Source organism: Mustela lutreola, chromosome 2 (assembly GCF_030435805.1).
Source record: "Mustela lutreola isolate mMusLut2 chromosome 2, mMusLut2.pri, whole genome shotgun sequence".
Lineage (NCBI taxonomy): Eukaryota > Metazoa > Chordata > Mammalia > Carnivora > Mustelidae > Mustela > Mustela lutreola.
In genome coordinates, this window is record NC_081291.1 from 166,076,755 (window position 1) to 166,103,976 (window position 27,222).

At 41.4% G+C, this 27,222-nt stretch overlaps 1 protein-coding gene across 1 annotated transcript in view; it reads right to left on the minus strand.

Moving 5' to 3' along the window:
- Positions 1 to 11,111, minus strand: part of TMPRSS7 (transmembrane serine protease 7) — a 32,024-nt gene extending 20,913 nt beyond the window's left edge. The window contains exons 1-7 of the mRNA XM_059164153.1: positions 11,000 to 11,111; positions 8,652 to 8,719; positions 7,284 to 7,477; positions 6,260 to 6,298; positions 5,095 to 5,323; positions 3,680 to 3,810; positions 1,717 to 1,829 (exon numbers count right to left, since the gene is read on the minus strand). Of these exons, the coding sequence (XP_059020136.1) occupies positions 1,717 to 1,829; positions 3,680 to 3,810; positions 5,095 to 5,323; positions 6,260 to 6,298; positions 7,284 to 7,477; positions 8,652 to 8,719; positions 11,000 to 11,092 (867 nt within the window). The 5' untranslated portion in view covers positions 11,093 to 11,111. The remainder of the gene's footprint in view (positions 1 to 1,716; positions 1,830 to 3,679; positions 3,811 to 5,094; positions 5,324 to 6,259; positions 6,299 to 7,283; positions 7,478 to 8,651; positions 8,720 to 10,999) is intronic.
- Positions 11,112 to 27,222: the final 16,111 nt, after the last annotated feature.

A 27,222-nucleotide genomic window follows, 5' to 3' on the forward strand; every position in this document is an offset into this window, starting at 1 on the left:
AGGAACTTCAAACATTTGACAGAACTTCAGGGAAGGGGTCAATCTTGTTCTGGCTGTCATAGAGAAGATACACTTGCTTTTTGGAGAGATAGAAGAGACAGATTTGATGTCTCTCTTTTTCCTTCCCCAACTCATGAGTGACCTGAGGCACTGAGATTCTGCTGCCCTGAGGCATTAAGAACTGGTGGTGGGCAAGAGTCCTGAAGCTTTGGGTTTTAATTATTTTGGAAATGTTTTCAACCTTGATGAAAAAAAAATAATTTAAGGATGTATGCCATCAGGGAAGGAAACCTAAGTACACATATGAATATTTAAAATTATTTAAAATATTTAGCTGTTAGGGTGCCCAGGTGGCTCAGTGGGTTGAGCGACTGCCTTTGGCTCAGGTCATGATACTGGAGTCCCAGGATCGAGTCCCGCATCGGGCTCCTTACTCAGCGGGGAGTCTGCTCCTGCTAACCTCTCTCCTCTCATGCTCTGTCTCTCTCTCTCTGAAATAAATAAATAAAATCTTTTTAAAAATACAAAATAAAATATTTAACTCTTTGTGTACAAACAACACAGGCAGCAAACATGCTCCTGCCTTGGCCTTTGCCTCAGCTGTTCCCTTTGGCTGCAACACTGTGATTCTAGGGATGCATAGGGTTAGTTCCCTCATGTCTCTCAGGTTTCTGTGCAAATGCCAGTTTGTAGGTAAGGTTTTGGCTGCAACACTGTGATTCTAGGGATGCATAGGGTTAGTTCCCTCATGTCTCTCAGGTTTCTGTGCAAATGCCAGTTTGTAGGTAAGGTTTCCCCTGGCCGTGCTATTTAAGGTAACAAATTCCTCACATCCTAGCCTTCATACTCCAGACTGCCCACTCAGCTCCAGAGCCTCCTTCCCTGGTTTGTTCTTCTCCATAGCACTGTACCACCATGTACCATACTCTACATATATTTGTTCATTTGTTCATTTGTCACCTCTGCCTCTTATATGGTTAAGCCCCATGAGAGCAGAGCTCTCCTGCGTGTGTGTCAGATATCATGGATCCCAGTGTCTAGAATACAGCCAGACACATAGTGGGCATTTAATAATAACATGTTGAATTAATGCAAACACTAAACTTCTTGTCACTTACATCTAATTGCTATGCCTCACAAAAATCATTTTATACATACATGCTGAAAGAGCCTTGCCCTATGTCCCTCCACAGGACACTACAGTTAGAGAAAGAAGAACAGTTATAGACTAAAACTTTAAAGAAAAAAAAAAAAAGGAACTCTGTTAGGGACCAGATAGAGATGTATATATTTTATATAAATTTGCAAAACTTGGTTTGCTTATATAAGTGAAATATATGTTGCCTAATTCAATGTATTCTTTCTTTATTATTCTTATGGTGATGCTGATAGTGAAATAATTAAAAATTAATAAGTGAGCTCTATCATATTAAAATAAAAAACTGTTTGATCCCATAACAGTATCTTTGCATTTTTTAATACAGATGAAAAAAATAACAATTGGAAAAATAAGCCTATCGGCAAAGAACAGTTAATTTATGGGCAGATAGTTGAAATTACAAGGACCTTTCATGGTCTAGGAAATGTATTTGATTAAGGCTTAAATGTTAAAAAATTAACTCACATTCTTTTTGTAGTAAAAATAAAGGTAATTAAAAATAGATTCTAAACACAAGATAACAATATTTTTCTAAAGTAGTGGTAAAACTAGGCTACCTGAAATTTCCAGGTACACTTGCACTTTGGAGGATAGTAGCTTGGGTAATATGGACTTGAAATTTTCCCTTCAAAGCCAGTGATTTCTTTGATCAATACTGTGTTTTCACACTCTGAAAAAAATATCCAGTAACACACAATGATTTGCAGTTGTGAGATTATGGGAAATGCATTGCATATATTTCTTTAACTACAAAAGCACACTCCTTAATCATCAAACTTATATACTTTTTGAAACTTAAACCAGTTTTTCCAAAAAGAAACAGCACCCTATAGATATATAGCTAAACTTCTTATTTAAATTCTATATTTCTTTTCAATCACATTTTGACTACAGATCTATAGGATGCTATTACTCTCTTTAAAAACATAACTCAAATATATTTTTAAAGCTTCTAAGCCTATTTGTTCTCATTAGTGTATATTTGTTGTTGAAGAAAAATACTCAGTTTACATAACATGTTGTTCTGTTTAAATAAAACAATCTAAACATCTATTTTTACTGTAGGGGCATCCTTCTGCTAAAATGTAATTTCCTTTATCTATTTTGTTTGCTGTTTTCCCTATCACCTGGAATCATTCCTAGCATATAGTACAAGCTCAATAAATGTTTGTTCACAAATTCCACTGCAATACTTCCGAGCTAATCGTATTTTTAATCTTTGGAGTTAGAGATAATTTTCAACTCAACAAAATCTCAAATAGCTTGTTCAGTTTGGCTAGATAAGTCAACTTTGTATTTAGTTTTGTAATAATTTGACCAAACAAACCTATCAAAATGAGCCACTGCCTTAAAATGTAGGTGGACTTATGAAGCTCTGACCATCTAACTTAAGCCAGCTCCACTGCCCTCCTCACCCATCTCTCATTCTGATCCTTTGACCTTGTCAGGGCTCATAAAGAAGGTACAAAAAGACTAGACTTTCAGTGAAGGTTCACTTTTGTTTTGTTTTACTTCGCCAACCCAAGTCAAAAAGAGAAGAGGGAAAGGAAGCTAGGTCACTTTTTGCTCACTCTCTGACCTAGGAAAACCCATCAAATCTCTGGGTTTTACTTGCCGTGCACTTTCTAGGATGGCATTCACACGTATTGCTATCAACGAGAATTCACGGAAGACAGCCACTGTAGTGTGCTAGGTCCTGCACTGTTATCACGGGGCTGCGAATGTGCCTTTCTCTGGGGCTGTGACAGGATCTTTTCCAGCAGCTTCTGCCCTTTGCCACCTGGCTTCCTGCCAGACCCTGCCCATAGGGGGCGCTGCAGGAACACTAGACCCCCGGAGGAGGAAGAATGGGGCTTCCTGCGGTTCTGTTTCCTCTTCCCGGGACAGTCCCCCGAGCAATCCTCCTTCCTTCCCTTTTCTCCCCTCATTCTTTCCCACTTTCCCCCCCCACTCTCTCCCGCCCCTCTCCGCGCCGCTACACTTTCTTCCTGTAGCACAGCTGAACCCTGTTAGCAGTTTTCCCAACTTGCGTTTTATTGCATCTTCCTCAAACATACAGCCCAGGCTGTCTGGCCACCCCTCCTCGAAGGTCTGGGTCCCAAGTCCGTGAACACCCGCCCCTGAACTCTGAGACACTGGCCCCAGCTGAGCAGCCACCCCCCCTCTCCCCTCCGCCAGGGGTCTGAGTTTCAGACATTATAAATTGTCAGCGTTGTCACCGATTTCCTTTGTGCCCCCTAGAACTACAGGGGGTAGTTGCTTCCTACAAGTATTACACCCAGAACACCTTAGGTTTTCTGCCTTTTGAGTGACCTAGCTGACACCTCCATGCCAAGTTAACAGTTGTTCACATCAATGTTCGCAGTTTAAATAATACAATCTCTCTCCTCTGAGTGGACCCTGAGTCAAAGTCCCTGACTAATAGGACTGGTTTTACAACACAGCCTCAGGAGAGATAAGACTGGACTATGATAACAGATATTTTTCAAGGTGACTTTTTTTCAATTAAGAAAGACTTACGTTCTTCTGGAATGACCTCGAAAAATGCCCGGATTCCTGATAGACTCCGTATCTGAGGAGACTTAAACGACACCAGCATGAGATTATTTGTGGAGACGAAGGACATTAACGTTCTTGTGGGTTCACAAATTCTGAAACCAGACAACAAAACAAAGTCCATGAGTAATAACAGGTTATTGAGCAGTGAGCCTCCTCCTACGATTAATTCCACCCATCTCCCCCGCCATCCACACAGTTCTTGTTAGGCACACTCCACCAGCTGCCACAGGGCACGACAGAGGGGAGGTGATAAAGATATAGAAACTTTTGCCGGGTAACTATCAGAGAATCCTCCTGGATGGCTGTCACTGGACCCCCCCTTGAGACGTAGCAAGGCATAGGCAAGTACTGAAACGGCTACGGTCCTGAGTTCTGGCCTCAGGAAAACTGGGTTCAAAATTCAGCTCCATCACATAACTGGCTGAAAGAGCCTGAGCAGTCAAGGAACTAATCTTCAAAGATGCCAGCTCCCCGATTATGAAAGGGTGGTAGTACCAAGAGTCTATTCCTCACAGCACTGAGGTGAGGATTAAGTGTGATAATAGCAAAGTATGTCTGGAAGGATGAAAAAAAATAATAACTGAGGAATCAGAGCCAGTGACCAACTTGTGTTTCACTGTAACCGTTACATACTGTTGACATCTCTAGTAATGCATATTCATCACCAAAATATACATACATAGAACACAGTTGCATACATATATAAGCACTATTAAAAATAATAATTCATGTGCCTTTTTAGCACAGTAACAAATACTAAATTTTTAATAAATTATAACTATCATTATTAAATCATCAAGATAATACTTAATAAGCACTCACAAAAAGATGTCTGCTAGTAAGTAAAAAATATTAGGTTATGTATATATATGTGTGTGTAATTACATATATATATAGGAATGAAAATATTTGTGCAAAAACATAACAGACAGTTGTTCTAGGTAATGGGATTGTGAAATATTGATCTTGTTTTTCTCTGTTCACTTTCACAATGAACACAGTCTTATCTTTATAATAAGGGAGAAATTTAATTGCTTTACTAATGGTGTGCAATCATCAGAAGATTTATTCTCACACGCTAATGAAACAGTAGATTTCATTGCGGTTGCAATAAAAGTAAAATTAAACAGAAGAGTCAGCTAGATTTCAGAAATATTGGCTGACCTTCCTGCTATACTGATTTTGACCCTTGTATGCGGCAAGTAAACAGCGAACTTTGTGTCCCATAGGCTCTGGCTCATCCAGGGGATACTAAATAAGGCATGGGTCAGTTCTTTGATCTCATGAGCACACACAAAAATTGTTTTAAAAGTCTAAGGGAAACAAGATACGGCACAAGAGAGACACTGTAAAAAAGTCTTTACTAGCTAGAGTACCTATACAAGATGGTGCTCCGGATTGGCAAGAGGGAGTCATAAATGGTCAGGGAGTCAGTGACACAGTTGTCAGCTTCAATCTGGACGGACTCTATTGAGAGACGAATCAGATAGCCCACGATGGCCACCAGCTTGAAGTGACACATCAGCCTCCCTGAGGTTGCAGAAATCTCCACAGGGTAGCGGAGAGACAGATGATCTGCATAGAAGTACTGAGAGCAGCCTTTGTCTGTGGAGACAGCACTTTGTTTTGTTTTAGGAACTTTTTAAAAAAAAATTTTTTTTAAGATTTTATTTGTCAGAGAGAATAAGAGAGAGAGAAAGAATAAGAGCAAGCAGGAGGTGCAGCAGGCAGAGGGAGAAGCAGGCTCCCAGCGGAGCAAGGAGTTTGATGTGGGACTCGATCCCAGCAGCCTGGAATCATGACCTGAGTGGAAGGCAGGCGTAGACGTTCAACTGAGTGAGCCCCCCAGGTGTCCCAGGAATGACTTTTCTAGATATCTTTATAAAGAGTAAGGACCAAAGAGTTCACATGGAGGATGTCTGCTGTTTTTGACAGCCTGGAATCTGCTCCCCTCTCTTCTGGTAACAGCACCAAGACTTCACTTTGAGAAACTACCACTACCCTGCTTGTATGGTTTGGTTGGGGTTAAACTCACCTCTATGACCAGAGATGGGCACATGACCCAGACTGGCCAATCAGAATAAAAGAAGCTGGTTCATGAATGGGCAGGCCAGCCAATCTGAGGCACTAAGTTCAGCCCCAGAACTTCTGAAAAAATTGTGGAAATTTGTGTGGGCTTTTTTTTTTCCTACTATTGTTGCTACTGGTAAATTCTAAGCTAGGATCTACTGGTTGCCATTCATGACACTGAGTTAGAAGAATAAACTCGAAGCTTCCACAGGGAAAAGCAAGGATGCAGAGTTCTGATGATATTTTATTTTGCAACCTGGCCCCAAACATGCCTGAAGACAGCACATTCCATGTATGTCCCAGTTATAAGAGCCAATCACGTTTCTTCTGGGCTTAAGCCAGTTCAAGTGTATTTTTGTCACAGGCAACTGAAAGAGCATTACTAAATACCATCATTTGAAAAAGAAAACTACAGCCAAAAAGGATACTGATTTGGAGACAGCGTAAAAGAAACTGCATGTCATACTTTACCAGATCCTATGGTTGAAGAATAATCTGTCCGAAGCCCAGCTGCATTGAAAAAACATGGGGAAAAGAGACTGTCAGGTCCAGCATTCCATTTGGTTGGACTTTGGCTTAGTGAAAATTCCTTTCAGTCCAGCAATTCATCATTTCTGGGATTTGCTTTAAAATGATCCAGGGAGGGCAGGGGAAGTTGTCTATGTATTTCAAGAGCAAGTGGGACAGCCGTGAGTTCATAGTTGTTGAAGCTGAATAAAGGGTATATGAGAGTTCATGGCACTATGCTCTTTACTCTTCTTGATGCTTGAAATTGTCCATAGTGACACATTTTAAATATCTTTAAGGGTAAAAAGCAACCAAAGGAATATAATAATAATTAGTCCTAGATCTGAAATAGTATTCGTGGTGCAGACTTTGCCACTAGAGATATTTCATTCATTCATTACTTACCAGCCACATACTACTACATTACATGCCTGGCATATGGAGATACATATATAAAATTTAATATGATTAATATGATTTTAATAAGATTTTAATTTACATTTTAATGATTTGATATGATTTAAATCAAGAAAGAAAGCGTTGTTTTGGGGTCACACAATTAAAGTATTTTACTGGCAAATAAAACTATGAAGTTTGCATTCTGGCAGAGCTACTCAAGAAGCCATTGTGGAACACTGGGCAGCACTCTGTAGCACAGTTGTAGTTCTGTCTGGACAAGGGAAAAGACAAGATAAGCTTCAGCAAAATTCTCTCTTCTTCAGGACTCGGAGACTTACTTTGAAGATTCATGAATTAAATATAGGGCAGGGGACACTTGAAAAATTCAATCTCACATATATTTTGAACCCACTTCTATTACCCAATCATTGTATATAACATTTAGCAATTTCTTTATCAACATCCTCAGCTAATCCTGTTTCACTGGGATTGTGGAAAGAATACTTCATTATAATATTGACTGTGTTTAATGGCAGTTTCAAGAGTGCTGCAGGAGGGAATGCATGAAGAAGAATTACCCAACAATCACCATTTAGTACCACAGAGTCCATGTCAACAGCCAGGCCCTGCAAGCTCCCCACAGAGGTTCGGTTTATGATGCTCGTCTGGATGGAGTCCTTCAAAATGGCAGCCACACAGTCCTCACAGAAGATATGGCCCTTGGCATTTGGCATGACAAACACAATCCAAAAGTGGACAAGGAGGCCACCTTTGTTGTTGCCACTATAGGAAAAAAAAAAAAAAAGAGGAATGTTCAGGTATATGTCTTAGGAAGTGGACTCTCATAGAAAGCCAGTGACGCAACTGAATGATTCAAGGTAAGTCAGTGAGGACATCCTTCAACTTCCAAAATTTCTTCTTTAAGAAGTCACTGATTCCTATTGTGGGAACTGGGAAGGGAAAGCATCATAGTATGTGTCTTGCTGTGTTGGGTTTTCATCTAGAATCATTCGTGTATAGTTGCATTTCCCTGGAAAATACACTATTTTTATGGATATCAGAGATTCACTTCTATTACAAATAAAACCAACTACAATTTTTGACACTTTACCATGTCCAGACACAGTGCTAAATTCTGCTTTGTCCCACTTAATCTTATGAGGAAAGTCCTATTATTGCAGTTTTACAGAAAAGGAAGTCAAGATCAACTACAACGGAAAATCATATGGCGAGTAAGTAGCAAATCCTGGAATCCAGTCCAACTTGGTTTTCAGCCAAACCCTGGAGCAAGAGCTCTAAGTGCACAAATACTGTCATGTTTTATGAAAAACAAACCTTAAGTGTTCTATGGTAAATAATGCAGGAAAGAGAAAGTAAACAATCTGTTCTACTCCCAGACTTCTTAATGTCTTTGGTATGCCAAAGCAAATTATGAGTCTCAGCAGATACGCAGGAAGTGGGGGGACATGGCACACAGTTTGAGAAATAAGTTTTAATAAAACAAATCAATTAAAAATTCATTAATTTTTAAATTTTATTTATGAATTTAAAATTCATAAAAATTTTGACACAAATTAATTGACCATGAGATCCTTTATTTCCTCAGAAATTCTCCAGTGATCAGCTTTTAGCTGAACATATTTTGAAAAATCCTGCACTGTGTTTTGATTTTACCCCCACCCAATGGTAGCCATGTTTGTGGCCATTGTGGCCAGGAGCATTAATATGGAGGGGCCCAGGACCCCAGCTGTGGGGAGAGGACAGGCTTTAGCAGATGCAGAGAAAAACTCAGCATGACAACAGGGGAGAGTTGGGTCGCCAGTTGTGGTAAAATGTATTAACCCAAAGCCGCCCCCAGGAAGTTACTGGAGAATGGTCATAGCTGAGCCCTTCCACAGCCTTGAGAGGAATTTACAGAAGTAAACACAGACGTCCCAAAGCAAGGGACATACATTACCTGACATCTGCAACGACAGACTGCTTGTAAAATTTAGAGAAGGCAGATGTTGTATAAACCAGGTTTACCTAAAAAAGAAAAAAACGAGGTTTCTGAAGTCTTTCACATTGGCTTCATCTCATGGTACCTAGCATGCTGTGGGTCCAAACAGCTAGCCAGGAGAAAAGCAGGGCTCTGGCTGAAGCCTCCAGAGCTGAGTTACCTACTGTCCCTGGGCTCTCTATGAAGAATAACCAGTTACCTTCATTCATTCACTGCTGTCTTGAAACATCCTAATTAAGCTTAACTTCTGTATTCTGCCTAATCCAAAGGTTAATTATCTCCTCAATTAATAAGTCAAACTCCTTTAAGTACATTTTCAAAGTGCTTGACCTAACCTCTTTTCTAGCAATGCCGTCTGGAAAATGTATATTCTTAAGGACACATTGCCGTCCGCGCCACTAGGGGGCAGGCGGTGCCTTCCGCCGGGTCTGGGCTCTCTCGAGGGAAACCCCCAGCCCTTTTACAACGCCGGAGTTGGAGCCAGAAGAGATCTACTTCAGTGTACCTTCTGGGCCCTTCCTTAGCATTTCTAACGCCAGGCTGGGTCTCTGCGAAATCTCCTGCTCCTGTGTTCCCCTTCCTACCTAATGGCAAAGTCACCCTCCTAATTGTGAGGCTTAAATTCACTGTGCAGCACGGAACGTGTTATCGAAAACCGCTGAGCCCCCCCCCCCCTTTGTGTTTCTTCTTCTTTTTCTTTTTCTCTTTCTCTTTCTTTTTCTTTCTCTCTTTTCTCTCTCTCTTTCTCTTATTCTCTTTTCCTCCCTCCCTCCCTTCCTTCCCTCCCTCCTTGCTTCAGGATCTTAGGACTAATTCAAGGAATAAGTGATACACAGGAAAGGTGAAAGCTTTAGCCACCTAGCCCGTGTGGGGGTGGCCTTCAGGAAGTAGGAGTCACCTGCCCGCTGTTTTCGCTCGCCCTCTCGCGCACACGGCCTTTCCCCAGTCTACAGGGCAGGGCGCCTGTCCTGGCAGTAGGGGCGCCCCTGTGTAGGGCACCCTCTCCGTTACTGCGTAGATACAAACTGGCAGCAGCTTTGTGGTGGGTGATGTATATCAAGAACCGTGAATAGATTATTGTATACACTTTTAGGGGATCAGTTAAGGAGGTCATCACGGATATACACAATCTACGGAGCAGTTTCGTGTAGCATTACCCATAGGAGCAACAGACGGCTTGACTATGCAATAGGAAGGGATTGACTCTGCCCTGTACAACGACGTGGGTGGGACTAGAGGGTCGAGGGTATGACGCTAAGCGAAGCAAGTCAGTCAGAGAACACAAATACCATATGATTTCACTCCTATGTGGAATTGAAGATACAAAACATGAACATAAGGGAAGGAAAAATAAAATCAGAGAGGAAGGCAAACCGCAAAAGACTCTTAATTGTAGGAAACAAAGTGAGGGTTGCTGGAGAGGAGGGGGTGGGGGATGGGGTAACTGGGGGATGAACTTTAAGGAGGCATTTGATGTAAGGAGCCCTGGGTATTGTATGAAACTGATGAGTCACTAAATTCTACCCCTGAAACTAATAATACCCTATATGTTAACCAAATTGAATTTAAATTAAAAAAATATTTAAAGGGATTGGCTAACTTTGTAGCTATTAAAACTCACATTTTTTTAAAGAATGTTCTTGCATAGAAACATGTGACCTAATGTTAAGAGGAAAAATTCAGATTATAAATCTGAACATCTACGAATATTCCAATATTGTGCTGTCTCTGTGGCCCAGAATAAAAAGGGCTCTATCTTTGCAGATGATGTTAAAGAAAATTTTATTGTTCCTTTTTGTAATTTTCTGAATTTTATAATTTTTTATGGTTAAATACATATTAGATCTATAAAGAGAGTTTTTATTTTGGGTTTTTTTTTTAAAGTAAAGAGATTCCAGTGTATTGAGGTTGATATAAATGTGTACAGCTCCTAGAATTAAGCAGTATGATTATAACTTTAGTTCTGGAAGGCATTTTAAAGATCAACTGATCCAATTCCTTTATTTTACAGATGAGAAAAACTGGAGCTCAGAGAGCTCTTGCTTTTACTTTCAGCAATAAATAAAATACATGAGTAAACAAATTAAATTAAATTAATTAACAATTCTATCAAATAAGCAATTACAGCCAAGATGAGCTAAATTCCACATTCCCTCTGACTACTTCCTTGATCCTCCCTGCTCACCTGGGAGCACAGTCACCTTGTGACCCCTCCACCCCAAACCCTCACCCCCTGACCCCACTCTCCCCAGCTTCCCATACAACCCTCCCTCCCTCCACCCCCCCAACACCCTCCATCATCTCACCACTTGCTGCACAGTCTGTGCCACTGACAGAAATTCCCTGGACTCTTTCTGTCGGTATTCAGGAAGAAACTCAATATTGGTGATGCGAAACATCCCAACAAAGTAAAAAGCATCTCTGCTTTCTGTCTTACCTGTAAGACAGGAGAGAAAGCCGGTAAGGGACTCTTCCCCTCTGTGTGGCAGTGACGCACTGTCTGATATATGTCAGCATCAAGCTCCTCAAATGTTTGTGTCATTTATTTACTTATTTTAAAGATTACATTTATGTATTTGTCAGAGAGAGTGGGCAAGCACAAGCAGGTGAAGCTGTAGACAGACAGAAGCAGGCTCCGCGCTGAGCAAGGAGCCCGATGTGAGACTCGATCCCAGGACCCTGGGATCATGACCTGAGCTGAAGGCAGCTGCTTAACCCACTGAGCCACCCAGGCATCCCTGTTCAAATGGCTTTATTGGACAGCTACATATGTTCCTGGCTCATAGCCTGGGAAGGCTCTAAATGAAGTTAATAACAGCACTTCCATTATCAGTAGATCACCATTTCTCTTAGGATAGTCTGTTCTCTCTACTAACTCCTGGTAAATACTTCTGAGCAAGACTAAAAGGTAAAAGATAGAACTTGTTGACTTTATACACATGCTAGAGTCACTAAGGGACCAAAAAGAGCATATGCAGTTTCCATGGATCCTGAGTCTGGAGACAGTAAGGAGGTAAGAAATGTCTACTCTGAGGTCAAGTGAGCATAGTGGGGGAGAAGGGAAAGGCCCTCCGGCTGATGGTCACTGAGCTCCTGGGGGCTCGTCCTTATCTGACCTGTGAGGTTGATACGTAGGATGCTGGGCGAGTCTTCAGCTCTGTGCAATACATGGAGAATTCATTCTTCCTCTGAGCCACAAAGCCTGGTTCTCGGCCCAGTGTCAGGTCACTCGTGTTTAAATACTCTGCCCGGGGACGCCTGGGTGGCTCAGTTGGTTGGACGACTGCCTTCGGCTCAGGTCATGATCCCGGAGTCCTGGGATAGGGTCCCGCATCCGGCTCCCAGCTCCATGCAGAGTCTGCTTCTCCCTCTGACCTTCTCCTTGCTCATGCTCTCTCTCACTGTCTCTCTCTCAAATAAATTTTTAAAAATCTTTAAATAAATAAATAAATAAATAAATAAATACTCTGCCCGGTGAGGACCATGGGATTTGGTGTCAGGTCTGCCCAGAAACCACTGATGACATGACATGAGCAAGAACACTGCTGTGTCTGACTTGCCTTAGAGCACCTGACTATAGCTTGGGGAACTGTTGCGGGGGCGGGGGGACGGGATTAGGGGCTCTTCTTTCTGCCTTTCGTTTTTGTTACCACAGTTCTTACTCCTCGGCGGTACCCTTCACCTGGCTCCCGCGGCCGTGGTACATTTCTCCCCTTTGATGTATGTCCCACTATATCCATAACTTCTGTCTGTATGTCTGTCCTTTAAGAGTAACAGTAACTTCTTTTTGTCCCTCAGTGTCTTTCGTAGCTCTGAAGCTCAATAAATGTTTGAGGGAAGAAAGAGAGAGAAGAGTGGTAGAGGAAGAAAGGGAGAAATTTTCTCTGCTAGGGTAATGCCCAACATTGAATTAGGCTGAATTAGGAAGAAGGGGCACCTAGGGGAGTGACAGGAAGCCACCCCCTTCATGTGAGCCATCCAGGGTCACAGTAGCCCCATGGGGGGAGTGAGGCTGTGTAGGTATGGGGGAGGGGCACATTGGCAGAAGGCCTGAGCTGATGGGCTAGATTTGTCTGTTCAAGCTATGTGACCTTGGATCCCCTTGACTCACTACCCTCCCAAATAAAACAATGTTTGTTTTCATTTCTGATTTTCAAGGAACTGCTTCTTAGATTTTTGTTGTCGTTGTTACAGACTCTAAAATTTGAGTGAAAGCCATGCCTTCTATCTAGAAGCTCACACAGTCTTCCTGCATCAGTAAATACTCAAGGGTCCAGATAACAACAACACAAGTGAGATCCATTTACCCTCGAACTAGATTACGTTTACCCAGCTCTTCAGCTCAGCCCAACGTACAATAATCTGCATGGTCACAATATTGTTGTTTGTTGAACAGTTCTCGGTTGTTCATACCTTTTGCTTATACTGCTCCGTCTTCCTGAAACGTCCTTCTCTGATTTTTCACACAGACAACAGCCTGCTTCTACACAGTGATGTCCAAAATCTTTACAGAAAGATGCTAAGGACATTCAAATTTATCAGGGGAGGGACGGCAGAGAACCGATGGGAAATAAGTTGGTTTGTTCTGGGTTGGGATTGTGTTTTGTGTTTCTTTTAATTGCCTGTTTACTTGACTTTCTTCCCTAGTCTTCAAGCTCCTTCAAGATACAGATTCTGTCTGCTCTCCAGCTCTGCGTCCATGCTGTTCACAGGATGCAGCTCATAGTGGGCATATCAAGATATGAAAGAAATAAATTTTGAACCACCAGTTCATGAAGCCTTCCCTGGACCCTATTCCTGGGCAGATTAGATGCCTCTCTTCTGTGATTACAAAGTAATTGCTTCAGCAAAAAAAAAAAAGATATTAAAAAAAATTAAAAATCAACTTGCATCCCCTCTCCAGCACTGAACTGAGTTTTCTGAAAATGGAAAACGCGTCTGTGAGCTTTCTGAAGGTAGGAGATATATCTTGGTATGTCTGATGTCTTACATTGTGCCTTGCAAATTTTAAGTAATCTGTGTGTATGTGTGTATATATATACATACATATGTATATATAAACATATATATATATATATATAAACATATATATATATATATCTCCTGAACTGTTTAATACAATATTCATTCATCCTTTGCCTATAAATCCTGCCTCACAACCAATTTTTAATATCCTTGAGAGTACATGTATCTTGTATCAAACATATTAACATGTACGGGTTGGAAGTTGAGCGTCAGCCACCAAATGCTATAGGTACTGAGCAGCATGGGTAAGTACTCTTTAAGAAGAAGCTTAGTCAGAACTCCTGTCCAAGGGGCATCTGGGTCTCTCAGTGGGTTAAAGCCTCTGCCTTCGGCTCAGGTCATGATCTCAGGGTCCTGGGATTGAGCCCCGCATCGGGCTCTCTGCTCAGCAGGGAACCTGCTTCCCCCTCTCTCTCTGCCTGCCTCTCTGCCTACTTGTGATCTCTGCCTATCAAATAAATAAATAAAATAAAATAAAAAAAAAAGAACTCCTGTCCAAAAGGATCAGTCAGATAGACCAAAGCATAACCAATCAGCTTGACAAAAGCATAAACACTGCGGAGAGAAAGATGCATGAGTAAAAGGAAGCTCGGGAGCTGGAAATGTGAGGTTGCCTAGAAACCAGCAGTGGGCGGGATGAGGAAATGAAACAACTGAGAATCCCATTCACTTCTTAAAGCTAAAAATGCATTACATTTCTGAACTTACCCAAAGCTCCTGAGCGCCTCCGCAGCTCTTGTCGTTCTATCCCCCATCCCTGCTCCTCCTGCCCTCCCGTGGCAAGAAAGCAGTGGTGGTAAAAGAAGGAATGGCAAGGACATTTCTGCTTTCTTCCTCCCTAAATCCTCCACAGTTTGGGGAGTGGCTACCGGTCAGGGAACTTGGGAAATTCTCTCCGACATACCCCAGGCAGCTGGGGCACACAGTGGCAGGGCCGATGCTGATACCACAGGACAAAGCCTAGCCCCAAAAGAACACGGGTTTTCACTCACTGATGTAGAGCCACAGAAGTGTCCAGGCTATGACTGCGAGGATGAAGAGAAATACGGTGAAGACAATGATTTTGTTTTGGACATTCCAGAAGGGAGCTTTCTTCTTGGAAGGCTTCTTGAGTTTGGCTTTGCTGATGGGTTTTCGAGGTGCTCGTCTACCTGGCAGCTTCCCGTGGGCACTGACCACCTGAACTGAGATATTGGATATCTAAAAAAAAAAAAAAGAGAGAGAGAGAGAGAGAGAATAAAAAAAGAGAGAAGATAAGAAAGAAAAGAAAGGAAAGAAAGGGCGAGAAGAGAAGAGAAAAAACAGTCTAGAACTCATGTGGACTGGAGTCACCCAATCAGGAGAATCTTAGTGCTAAAAGGCCTCAAAATATCAGTCTACATCATCAATACAAGTGTAAAAATGACTTCCATTAAATCATGTAATTGAGAAAAATCAGACATTATATGAACCCCAGTGAATTATTCATTGTCTGAATCCTAGATCCTCTCCTCAAACTCTCCAGTTCCACTAAGTAGATGCTGTAGAGGATGGACCCGAATTCCCTGGAGGGTGGCCCAGAGGACCTGAAGGTCAGGAGGTCAGGAGTCTAGAAGAGTCCTCTCATGTGCACCCAGCTCACTGTGGGAATAGGTAGGTGTTTCACGTATTTGTATTATGTTGCCTTTCTCCCACCATCAATTTCTTCTGTCTGAGGCAGGACTGAAAATAAGAATATAAGTGAGTGCCTTATAGAAACAAATTGATTTCTCACTTATGGCTTCCTGACTGGGTGCTAGAGGAAAAAAAGTTGACATTCCAGTTTTCGTGCAAGGCTGTGGAATAGAACCAGGGCTTCCTGTGTGTACATAAGACAGCCAGTGTGCTGGTCAGGGACTCAGCATCTCAATGGCAAAAGAAAGAATTATTTAAAAATAAAGAATGAAATAGAAGACTCGGAAAATTATTGGTTTTAGCATATGGATCTGCGAAGTATCCTGTGCAAGAGGAAAAAATGCATTATTTAATTGTTTCCCTCCTCTTTTTTTTTTTTTTTCTCCTCTACCCTCTGTCATCTGATGCTGTGAATCCTTTAATAATGTATGCAAGAGTTTAGCTTCTTTGAAGGAGAGATTTATACATGTCAGGGTAACTAAACTCCAGTGATGAAATAACTTTTAACCACACATTCCTTTAAAGGCAACAATCTAGCACACCAGTTCCAAAGAGATCATCTCTCTTTTGAGTGCTCTTAAAGAGTTCTCTCATTCTCTTATACTCTCCCTCACTCTTCCATTCAAAGTCCATGTCTTTAATCCTACCAGTTAATGGGATAATATGTGGCCAAGTATATTCTGAATTATTCATGGCCCCCTCATTCTCTTTGCCAAACACCCTTGTCCACCCCTGGAGTGAAATGTAGCTTATATCCCTCCCGGTGAAACTGAACTAGACCAAGCTTCATTGAATGGGATGTCCTGCAGGTTTGAGGCTGGTGTTTCTCCAGAGAATAACATTCTCTTGCAGGACGAGCTATGGTGCCAAATTATTTTCAAATATTTGCCCAAAGAAGTCAAAAAGGGAAACACACAGAAATGCTGGCGCGTGTAGGACTGACAAGGCCAAGGTTGGGTCCTTCGGGGAAGGAACACATTATAGGCCGTTTCAGTTAGCACTGATTAAATTTTAAAATGGAATTTGTATAGAGATCAGTACAATTTCCCTGGAGTTTTAGAAAAACAGTTGCAAATCAATTGCCAAGTACAGCACTTTGAAACAAGCTCACATCGGTCAAAATCCATTAAGTACTGTAAGAAGATCAAGTATGTTATTATTGCTGGCTTTATTTGCATAAAGTCACATAGTCTCATTTTACTAACCAGGTCGCCAATAAATGGCATTCAAGCAAGAGAGAAGGCTTCCCATGCTGTACTTACGCTCACATCCGCAGGTTTGGATGAAACGTCAGTGTTTTCTTTGTCCATTGTTAGGTTTTCCCTGTGTGAGCACAGTGGGGTCTCAAAGCTAGTTTTTATCCTCTCACATTCTCTCTTGAGAATGGGTGGCTGCGTTCAGGCTAGCTTTCAGAGGGAAGGAATCAATTTACCTCCACCCGTCCAGTTCAGAAACTGAAGCTCCCTCATTACTATATAGTGAGCGTTAAAGGGACCTCGCACCCCAACTTGGCACCCCAAACCATAGGCTTCTTGACATAACTCCTTACCAGTCAGGCCCTCAGAGCAGAGCCTCAAAGCAAGATCATCTCAGGGACACCTGCAACAATCTGAAAATATTTACAAGTCTTTAAAATATTGCCTCTCAGTTTTAAAAGTAATAAGAGATGAAAAGTTAAATCAAATGTTTAAAAAAATTTTTTTTACCGGTATCTTCTAAAGAATTTACTAAGAGATCCTGTTCTTTAGAAATCTCCACAGCCCCATTTCTCCTGCTTGGATCCTGGAAGGTTCCAGAAGCCTCGCTCTCTGACTCTGCTCGTGACCGTGCAGCTACAGGCTCTGAAAATCCCCATTCAAGGGGAATTTTTCTTTTTTTCTCCCCGGTCCTGCAGTCCTCTGTCAACATGGGCCTTTTCTGGTGAGAAGGCCCTGCCCTCGTCTCCCTCATTCCTGCCCACACCAGCCTGAATTAGGCTCAAGGGTGGGAAGTGGGGAATCAAGAGGGGCGCTGTCCTTAGCAGGCAGGGGAGGAAAAGGCCAGGCTTGCTCACGCGTTTCATAGCTCGTCCCTGTGACACAAACAGGCTTTCCTGTGAGCACAAAGCATTAATGGAAAGCAGATCAATGGCCCTTTAGATGAGAAGCACTGCTCCGGACACAATCTCCGGCCTCACTCAAGGGCCATTTTTAAGAAAGCACACGAGAAACTGCCGACAGAAAGTGGTCAAATGTTAGTCAGGTGAGGACAGAATGACACACAAACTATGTCATGTGCTAATTCATTTCCTGGCTTTGTAATTTATTAATAACACTGATGAAATAACTAATAATGCTTTAGGCTTTATAAGATGGGGAAATCCAAAAATAAAGCTCTGTTTAATTGTCCCTCTTTTCTGTATTATTTCCCTTATTTCTAGAACTACTCCGTCCACCTGTGTAAGTAAGTAAGCTCCATGGCCTCAGCAGTGGCCACTGACAAAGACTCTCTCTTTGAAAATCAGCCCTGAGACAGGCTCCTCTGAGCCCTCTTGTTGACGAGGCCTCATCCCTTGGCCCTATCCTCAGTCTACCCAGCCCAGCTGTAGCAAGAACGCTGCTGTGAGTTTAGTGAGAATTCCTTCTGCCCCACAACCTTGACATCTGATCACCCTTGATACCCGATCAAGGTCCTCATCCCCCACCCTTGACGTGTGAATCCTTGGCCTGCCTTCAGTGAGAATCTCCCTACCCTGATGTCTTCTCAGTGATTTTCCACCCACTGGCCCCTTACTCTGCTCACTAACCACAAATCACCCGCTGTCTTTGCTGTGTCTGGAGTTGGGCTACATCCTGTCCTGCAGTCTCTGTCTCTCTTGCAATGGCCCTGAATAAAACCTGTCTTCGGAGCCTTTCCCTGGGTGTCCAGCTGCTCTATTTTCTCTTTGACATCGCCATGACTGGGAAGGGATAGCAAATCACAGGAGGCTACGCTCCATGCACAGGATTTTAAAACAAGCAGAAAGCCAACCAACGTCTGCTTTATAGTATTACCGTATACCAGCAATTCTAAACAATGTCTAAATAATAAATACTCCTCCCTGAAAAAAGCTCTGACTGGGATAAGTTTGAAACAATTGCCACCTGTTACTAAAATGAGTTTTAAAAATACGTATATACAAGCTTCAAATGAGCTCATTTTTATTCTCATCTTTCAGTAAATAATGAATGACACATGGATGTTAACTGAGAGACTCCCATGTACAGCTGGTCTCGAAGTCAAGACTCTGTGACACATGCTTCTTTCAGGAGTAAGTTTCTAATGGTCTGGATTCATTTGAATTTACTCGGCGCAGAATCCTGGGTCTCCGACAAACCCTATGGAGCTGCATATTCCTGCATTTAAAGCATTTGTACAGTAAAAAGGTGTAGCATAAGCAACAAGAGTACCATGACAAAGATGAAGAAATGTAACTTCAATATTTCATTTTTGTTAATCCATGTGACCATTGGGAGTACATTTACATTGCAAATTTAGAAGAGGCATACAAGGGCGCCTGCGTGGCTCAGTCAGTTGGGTGTCTGCCTTCGGTTCAGGTCATGATCTTGGAGTCCTGGGATCGAGCCCCAAGTCAGGCTCTCTGTTCAGTGGGAATCTGCTTCTCCCTCTTCCTGCTGCTTCCTTAGTTGTACTCTCTCTCTCTCTCTCTCTCTCTCTGTCAACTAAATAAATAAATAAAATCTTTTAAAAATAATAAAACGGGCATATAGGGTATAAACTGCAAAGTGTAAAAATTTGTATATAATATTTATATGCGATTCTTATTGACTTTATTTTTTACTATCATAATTATGATAGTGAGTACAATTTTTCAGTTTTTTCTAGTTATTATTATTCGTGTTATTTTGTGATTATTACTGTAATGATTTTCATTGTATAAGAGAAAAGATTGTTAAAAAACGATCCACTCTAGATGGAGAGCTATACGATAAAGCAAGTATAGCAAATGTTAATGGTTTACTCCAGGTGTGTGTGTATATGTATTTACAGTACTGAATTTTTTCTGTTATATGTTTGAAGCTTTTCTTGATAAAATGTTGGGGGTGGTGTGGAATTATCATTTTTGGGGTTAAAGACTCTAGACAAGCCACTGGTTTTGAAAGACAATGATGAAGAAAGCTGGGATGCAAGATAAAGTCTGGGCGACTGAACCTCCATCCATCTCCCTGATGCCTTTACTGGCACAGAAGTTCTGCTACAGAGCCCCTCCCTTCAATTCCAGAGCACATGATCAAATCACAACGCCAGACAGAGGTTGGTGCTTCTTATCCTAAGCCGTGTGAAAGTGAAGAGGTTTCTATTCCCTTCCTGGGAACAGAAGTCCCTGTGCTACGTGCTGACTGACAGGCTAGGGAGATAGTGTGCAGTGACCTGGATTGAAGGAGAAACACTTCTCCGCTGGATTCAGCAGTGGTCCTTGGGAGCCCACGACTGACCCAACACATCAATTCAATGCACGCAAATATTTTTAAAGTGTCAACCTTCTATCAAATGGCAAGCCTGGTGCATCCGAGGGTCTGAAGGTAGGGCCAAGTCATCCATCCAACCTGAGAAACGTTCTGAGCCCCTGGCATAGAAGGCAAGTAGCAGGTGCCACCTCCACCCTTGCACTCAATTCAGTAAAAACAGAGTTGGGCTGAAGAGCACTTGAATAAACTAGACCAGAAGTGATCTACAATTCAGCCCTAACCAGATACACCTAGAGGGCTCAGACTGACCCACGTTGGTAAAAAGCTTTTGTACAGAAAGCGATCCCTGTTTTGACTTGGTCGAACATCTGGTTCCCTGTAGATGCTGAATCGGCTCAGCGCTTGATGAAGGAATGAATCTGCCCCAGCTAAAAAGTATTGACTTTGGAAATTATGCAAAGATCACTAGATTATAAAGGGATACTTTGTTTGAAACCAACTTTATAACTCAGATTAATCAGATTGAAAGACTAGGATTGGGGAAATGACAGAAGTGATAAAACATGAAAACAACATATGATAGACTGAACTAAAACAGAGAAACCAAAATGAACTTGACGCAGGAAGGCTTGGAGAAAAAGGAAGAACAAAAACAAGAGGAGGAGAAAACAAAAAGACAAGAGCAACAAAATCACTTTAAAGGTGTATCCCCTGGCATGACTGGGCCTGGAGAACATCTCTCTTCATAACAGAGTCAAGCCTTACACCATTCCGCAAAGTAACATTTCCCCACCAATTTCCTTTGTCACGCTGTGCAGCACTCTGAACTCCAGCGTGTCCTACCAGCTTTCCCAGAGGCTATGTGCATGTTCTGGAATCTGAAATAAATCCCATTCAACTACTTGCTCATTATCCTAAATCATTCCCAATTAGAAGCCCCGATGGCCTTGATGTAATTTACAAATGACAAACAAAGAAATATCTCAGCATATGGTCGGGTCATTTCTGTCAAAGATCAGAGGCTTGGGAGCACAGCTAACATCCAAATAAACACATTAGTGATGTGGTAAAGCAACAATCCTACCCTCCACCACCCCCTAATACAAGAGAGCCTTCTGATTTTCATAGCCTGATATTTCCAAATTGACTTAGGCCTTTTCTCCTAAAACACAGTTTGGCTTTCCAACATTTCCTATCCTAATCGGGGAAAGTTATAGAGCGCGGAAGCAGGTGTTTCTCCCCTTCTTTTTGCAATTACGAACCTGCTGTAGGTTTCATTCCAGCCAGTACATAGCTGTGTGTGGTTTCTGTTACAGTGGTTGCTAAATTCTTTTTTACTCATTTCCACTGGTATTTCTATTTGATTAAGGTTTACCTAAAGCCTCAAGGGATCTCAGGGAGGGGTTTATTCATCAGTGTCTCTCCTGGGCTGTCCCACTGAGCCTGATCTCACTTTAGAGTTCTAAAACATGGTTGGCAATGATGTACTACATGGTGTCTAACAGAACATTAAAAAAAAAAGTCACCAATTTTCAGAGTTAAGTCACATTTGCTTTATCTCTTTTTTATATGAACATATAACTTTTTTCTGAAACATTAAAAATAATTAATTAGTTAGTTAATTAATTTTAAAAATATGGTTGGTGGCACCTGGTTGGCTTAGTTGGTTGGGCATTTGCCTTTGGCTCAGGTCATGATCCCAGGGTCCTGGGATTGAGTCCCGTCTCAGGTTCCCTGCTCTGCAGGGGGTTGGGCGGGGGCTGCTTCTCTCTCTCCGTCTGCCCCTTTCTCTGCTTGTGTTTTTTCTCTCTCTCTCTGTCAAATAAATTTTAAAAAATCTTTAAAAAGTAAAGCATGGTTGGGGATATCCTTGGACCTAGCATCAAGAGGCAAGAGGTGCCAACAGAGTTTTATTGTCTTTCCCCAACAGGCTAAGTGCCTCTGACTTGTTGAGGACGATTGTTGCCATCCTCTCCCTTTCCCGTCAAGCATAAAGGGCATATGAGTGGATGTCTCTGCTAAGTGATCATTTGCTACATCAATGTGCTCCAGAAAGATTCCATGGTATCTTTGCACTTCTTTCACAGGTGAATGTTACCAGAAGTCCTTGACAGCGCCAAATGCCAGTTATCCGCAGCTGTCAGGTGCCTCGGTACAGGTGCCTCAGCCTCACTGCAGAAATTAGCGACTTACCAAACCCAGGAGAGGCTGGACTCTGTCACCTGGGCTGGTATCAGGCGGTAATCCAGAGGCCGTGAGGCAGGGCTGCGCCAGTAGGGGGCGCCAGTGCCTGACTCTCCCAGTGATGAACTCAGGTCGGCTGAGGCAGTCTCCCTTCTTAGAAAAAGCCCAAGGGCAGCATGAGACTTGACATATAGTAAGCGCTCAGAAAATCTTGGCTAATGTGTTAATTAATTAGTAATTAAGAGCATCTACTAATTATCATGGATTAAGGAATACAACATTGTCAAATACCTAGTTTCCCTAGAATTATTTCTTTTTGCCACACAGGGCTAGGTGTATTACAGACTAGTTTGCTTCTCAAAAATAAAATATTCTGCCCCAGAGGAGAGCCTCACTCACCTTAGTCTAATCCTGGCCTTAATTAAACGATTCCAAAGAAAAGGGAAAATCTACGTAACATTGATATAGCTTTGCAGGAATAATCCTAATGAAGAGTTAGTTGTATGTTCAACGCTCACATGTAAGACAATCTATATTAAGTATTGGTTGCTCCTCTATACACCAGAGCACTCTGAATTCAGGAAGAAATTAAACACATCTTTTGAGCTGGGTCCAGAAAATTGTACATATTTGTGTTTTCCTGAATTACAGCTGTGAGTACCTACTCCGGGAAGATAAAATGCTGGTTGAACGCGGGCGGGGGTGGGGGGGCAAGTCTTCACCTGTGTATCTCCCAGAGCCCAGCAGTGTGTCTCAAATGTGGAAAGCAGCTTAGTATAATGGAATTCATAAAACTCTGGAATCATCATATTCAGAGATCAAATTTCTAGTTTCCCCATAACTAGCTATGAGAACTTGGCAGTCCTTCTGATCCTCACTTTTCTTATCTGGAAAACTATGTAAACACTCCCCTTGCAGGACTGTTATATGCATTTGAAGAGATGAATTATACAGAGTGCCTGACACTTAGTAGGTGCTCAATAAATACCTTTCAAATGAAATTCCCTTAGCTCATTATTTTTTTCCTTCAGTTGTTTTGAAACAGGATTTCTTCTCAGGCAGACTTTCTCATTTTGCAGTCTCTGGGAGCCAAGCTCATTCCATCCTAAGACTGATGCAGTGTTCTCCCAAAGAATTATTGATCCAAGAATGTGGAACCAGCATGGATCTTTAATTTTATCCGATAGAAGGCAATTCAATATCTGTTTCATTAAAATAAAGGTCAATAGAGCAATAATCGCTCTAAACCCAGTTGAACCATAGTGAAATTTATCCTTGCTCTTCAAAATAGCTTTGCATTCTCTGCTCAGGGCCATAAAAGTTGACATATTTATTTTGTGAGTATATAATAGGCTGATAGCCACATCAGATCTTTGATTTTGCTGAATGACAAATTAACCATATTTTGCTTTCGTCCTCTTGCCTAAGACATTCAAGTTGAATTCTAGAAGTAATAATTTCTGTTCTGGTCTGATATTTTGCCTTAATTATTATTTTTTTTAACCAGTTGACTCTTCTGTCTTACCAACCCTGCATACGTCAGAGTCAGTAACAAGCATGAACAGCTCATGGATTTAATGTGCTCTTTGGCAGAGATGAAGAATGTTGGGATTTGGGGTTAAGACCCAGCAATCTTAAAACTCTTTTGCAGCTGCTCAGGAAGAACACCAGGTTCCACTAACATCTTAATTCGCAGATGGTGTCTTTCAAGACATTCGTGCCCATATTTTTTAAGTGATAATGCTGATGAGAGCATAGGGAAATGGCCACACTAATCCTTCTTCAGGGGAGATAGTGACCTGAAGCTTACTCCTCATTCACGTACCATGAGGGCATTACCAAACTCATGTGAAAGATGACCTTGACTCTGCATCATTCAAGAGGCTGACTGAATGGGGACAGTTAGCTTTCGAACCATCCAGGCGAACCAGGCATATAAAACCACTTGCAAGAATGTTGTGCTCATTTCTGCCAGTATTGCTACCAGAAGTTACTCTGTGCTTCTTGTTACCATAGCAGTGAAAGATTCATAGTCAACAGAATTATTTTCATTTTAATGACTGGTGAGATGAGCAGTTTCGAGGCGACGGCAATTACATTTATCATCAACAATAATGCAGCAATCTATTATGTCATTAAAGCTTTCTGTAAAGGATAACTAAAATGACAGCACGCATAGAAATAAAAGCACAAAACAAAAACAAGGCTTTATGAAAATTGAGCTTTGCATTTCCTCTGACGTAAGACCAGCCTTAGTCGCTGTTGTTGGTGGGAGGGGTGATCGGAAAAGCAGACAACTCTGGCCTAGTCTGTCTGCCTGGAGTCAGACATTTTCTGAAGTCATCTTTCTGTGTCTGACATATTAGACAACCAGAAATGGGACATATGGTCACACTGCAAGCAGGCACAACACTGCAGATGTCACTAGCCATTAGTAAATCTTTTTATTTCCAGGATCACCAGGAGACTTGATCTTGGCTCCTGGGTAGAAACTGATGTGTGAAGCCAAGAAACTCCTTGTCTTGATCCAGTGATGGACTTGAAACCATCACCAAGGAAAGTTCTACAGAATCCACATCAAGGGGAACTCTGACAAAGCTGACCGAATTAGTCTTTTGAAAAATAACTTGAGAACAAACAATTTTGATGCCTTCTTTTAAGATCCAGACCTTTAGCTCAGTCTCCTGGAGGTCTAAGATGGAATTAGGCTCTGAGGTGGTGGGTACCCACCATGACCCTGTTCAAGGACACCCAGCAAGGCTGTGTCTGGAAATGCAAGCCCGTTCCTCATTATTTTAACGCTGTGGGGTGTAGGCAGATTGTGGCAAATGATAAGGAAGCCCATACATTCCCAGGATGGCACAAGGCAGAGGTTCCTGGATTCAGTCTCCTCTGGCAAACATTCCCAGGCCAGCTCAGCCCAGAGAATTTTCATTCAGAGAGGCCAAGTGAACATGGCTCTCATTTGGCCCTTAAACAAGCAATGGATACAAGGAGCTACAGAGTGATTCTGTTTGTTCAACTGGACTACAAAGTAATCCAAGTAAAAGCCATGGTTGTATTTCATTATCTCCCTAATTTGTTATACAATTCCATAAATATATTAGGGACTCAGTAAATTCTTGTTGATTGATGGCAGGAATGGTTTTCTAGTCATTTCCATACCTTCAGCACATAGGTGGCTTTTGCTAATTCCCAGGACAGTTTCTGAGTACATAAATGAAGGAAAAGAATAGAATGCTACGTTAAGACATGACTTAATAAAGCTTAGGAAGAATTAGGATTAGCAGAAATGCTAAGTAATAAAAATGAACGAGTACTTCTCTGGAAGCTTCTAAAGAAGCTTCTAAAGATTAATTAGCCAAATGATGAAGGAGAAGTCATTTCACTTTTGGTCTCTAGTATTATTATACATAAAACTCAGGGCTTGGAATAGGTGATCTCTCTATGATTTTAGAAGAGGAAAAGGCAAGGAATGGAACATGAGTTCAAGTTTCTACTCAGGGCTAGTCAGGGATAGGTCCCCAGAAAGCCCATCCCCCAGTTAAAATATTTTAAAAGGGGGCACCTGGGTGGCTCAGTAGGTTAAGCCTCTGCCTTCAGCTCAGGTCATGATCTCAGGATCCTGGAATTAGCCCCACATTGGGCTCTCTGCTCAGTAGGGAGCCTGCTTCCCTCCCCCACCCCCACCTGCACCTGCCTACTTGTGATCTCTTTCTCTGTCAAACAAATAAATAAAATATTTTTTAAAAGAAGTTCTCTTAAAAAGAGAGAAAAAGGTTCATTCTAACAGATTTTTAAAATTCACTGCTAGAGTTGGTTAGATATTATTTCATATAGAATTTTTCATATCCATATCCAAGTGGAATCAGCATGTAATTTTCTTATTCTTGTTGGGTTCTGGAATCAGTGTTAAATCAGCTTCATGAAGTGAGTTAGACTCAATATATTTGTCTTTTCCTAACAATTTCTTAAATTTATCAATATCTCTATATTTCCTCCAAACAGGACACTTTCCTCTTCTTTCTCCTTTCCTGGATTGTTATAAATAAGTTTTTTCTTTAAGGAGGGCACATATTGCATGGAGCACTGGGTGTGGTGCATAAACAATGAATCTTGGAACACTGAAAAAATAAAATTAAAGAAAAAGAAAGAAACAAAGAAACAAAGAAAAAGAAAGAAAAAACTTTTTTCTCTCTCTGTTGTTTAGTCCTGGTTTTCTCATGAACTTCTCCTCATTTCAAATATCAAATAGTGTTTTCCTGGTAAGATATTTTTCTAATTGAAATACTTAATGCAATTGTGTTTTCAGGTGGTCTTTGTTAAATCTTTTTGCTCCATTTTTGGGCTTAAAAAATTAGTTGCTATGTAGAAAATTACGTGTTCAATGTTTTCTTTTTTCCCTTCAGCTCCTCGAAAATATCACCTTATGTCTCCAGGTTACTGTTGAGAAGTTCAGTGTTGATATGACATTCCCCCCCCATATGTAATGGGCTTTTACTTTTTAAAACCTTTGAGAGTTTTGTATTTATTCTTAGTGGCTATACATTTTACTATAATGTTTCCCACTGAGGAGTCCTATCATTTATTTTTGGTATCTTTGTCTTTTAAAACTGAGTCTTTAAGTACCCCCCCTTTTTTTTAATTTCAAGAAAATTCTCAAAAACATTTCTTAAGAGTTTTCCTCACCTATATTGATCTTTTTCCTTTCCTTCTAAGATTCCAATTACATGATTTTTATCCATATCACTTAACTTCTTCTGTGTTTACCATTTATTTGTGCCTATCTTTTTGAGAATGCCTTGTTTTGATATTCCAACTTATTAGCTTGTTCATTTTATCCATTCTACTCTCAATCTTTATTTCACTTTTTTTTAAAGATTTTGTTTATTTGTAGAGAGCAAGTTCATGTGCAGGAGCGGGGTGGGGGGGGGGGGGGAGGGGTCCGGGCAGGTAGGGCAGAAGAAGAGGGAGAAGCAGACTCCCCACTGAGCATGGAGCCTGGCATGACTTGGGCTGGAACCCAGGACCTGGCGAGCAAGACCTGAGCCAAAAGCAGCCGTTTAACAGATGGAGCCTCCCAGGCGCCCCATTATTTCATTTATTTTTTTATGTTCTATATCCCCAGTTGATTTTTCTTCATGGTGGGTTATTGCTTCATGTTTCCGATATTTTCGCTTATCATTTTTAGTATACTTATTAGACTACTTTTAAATGAT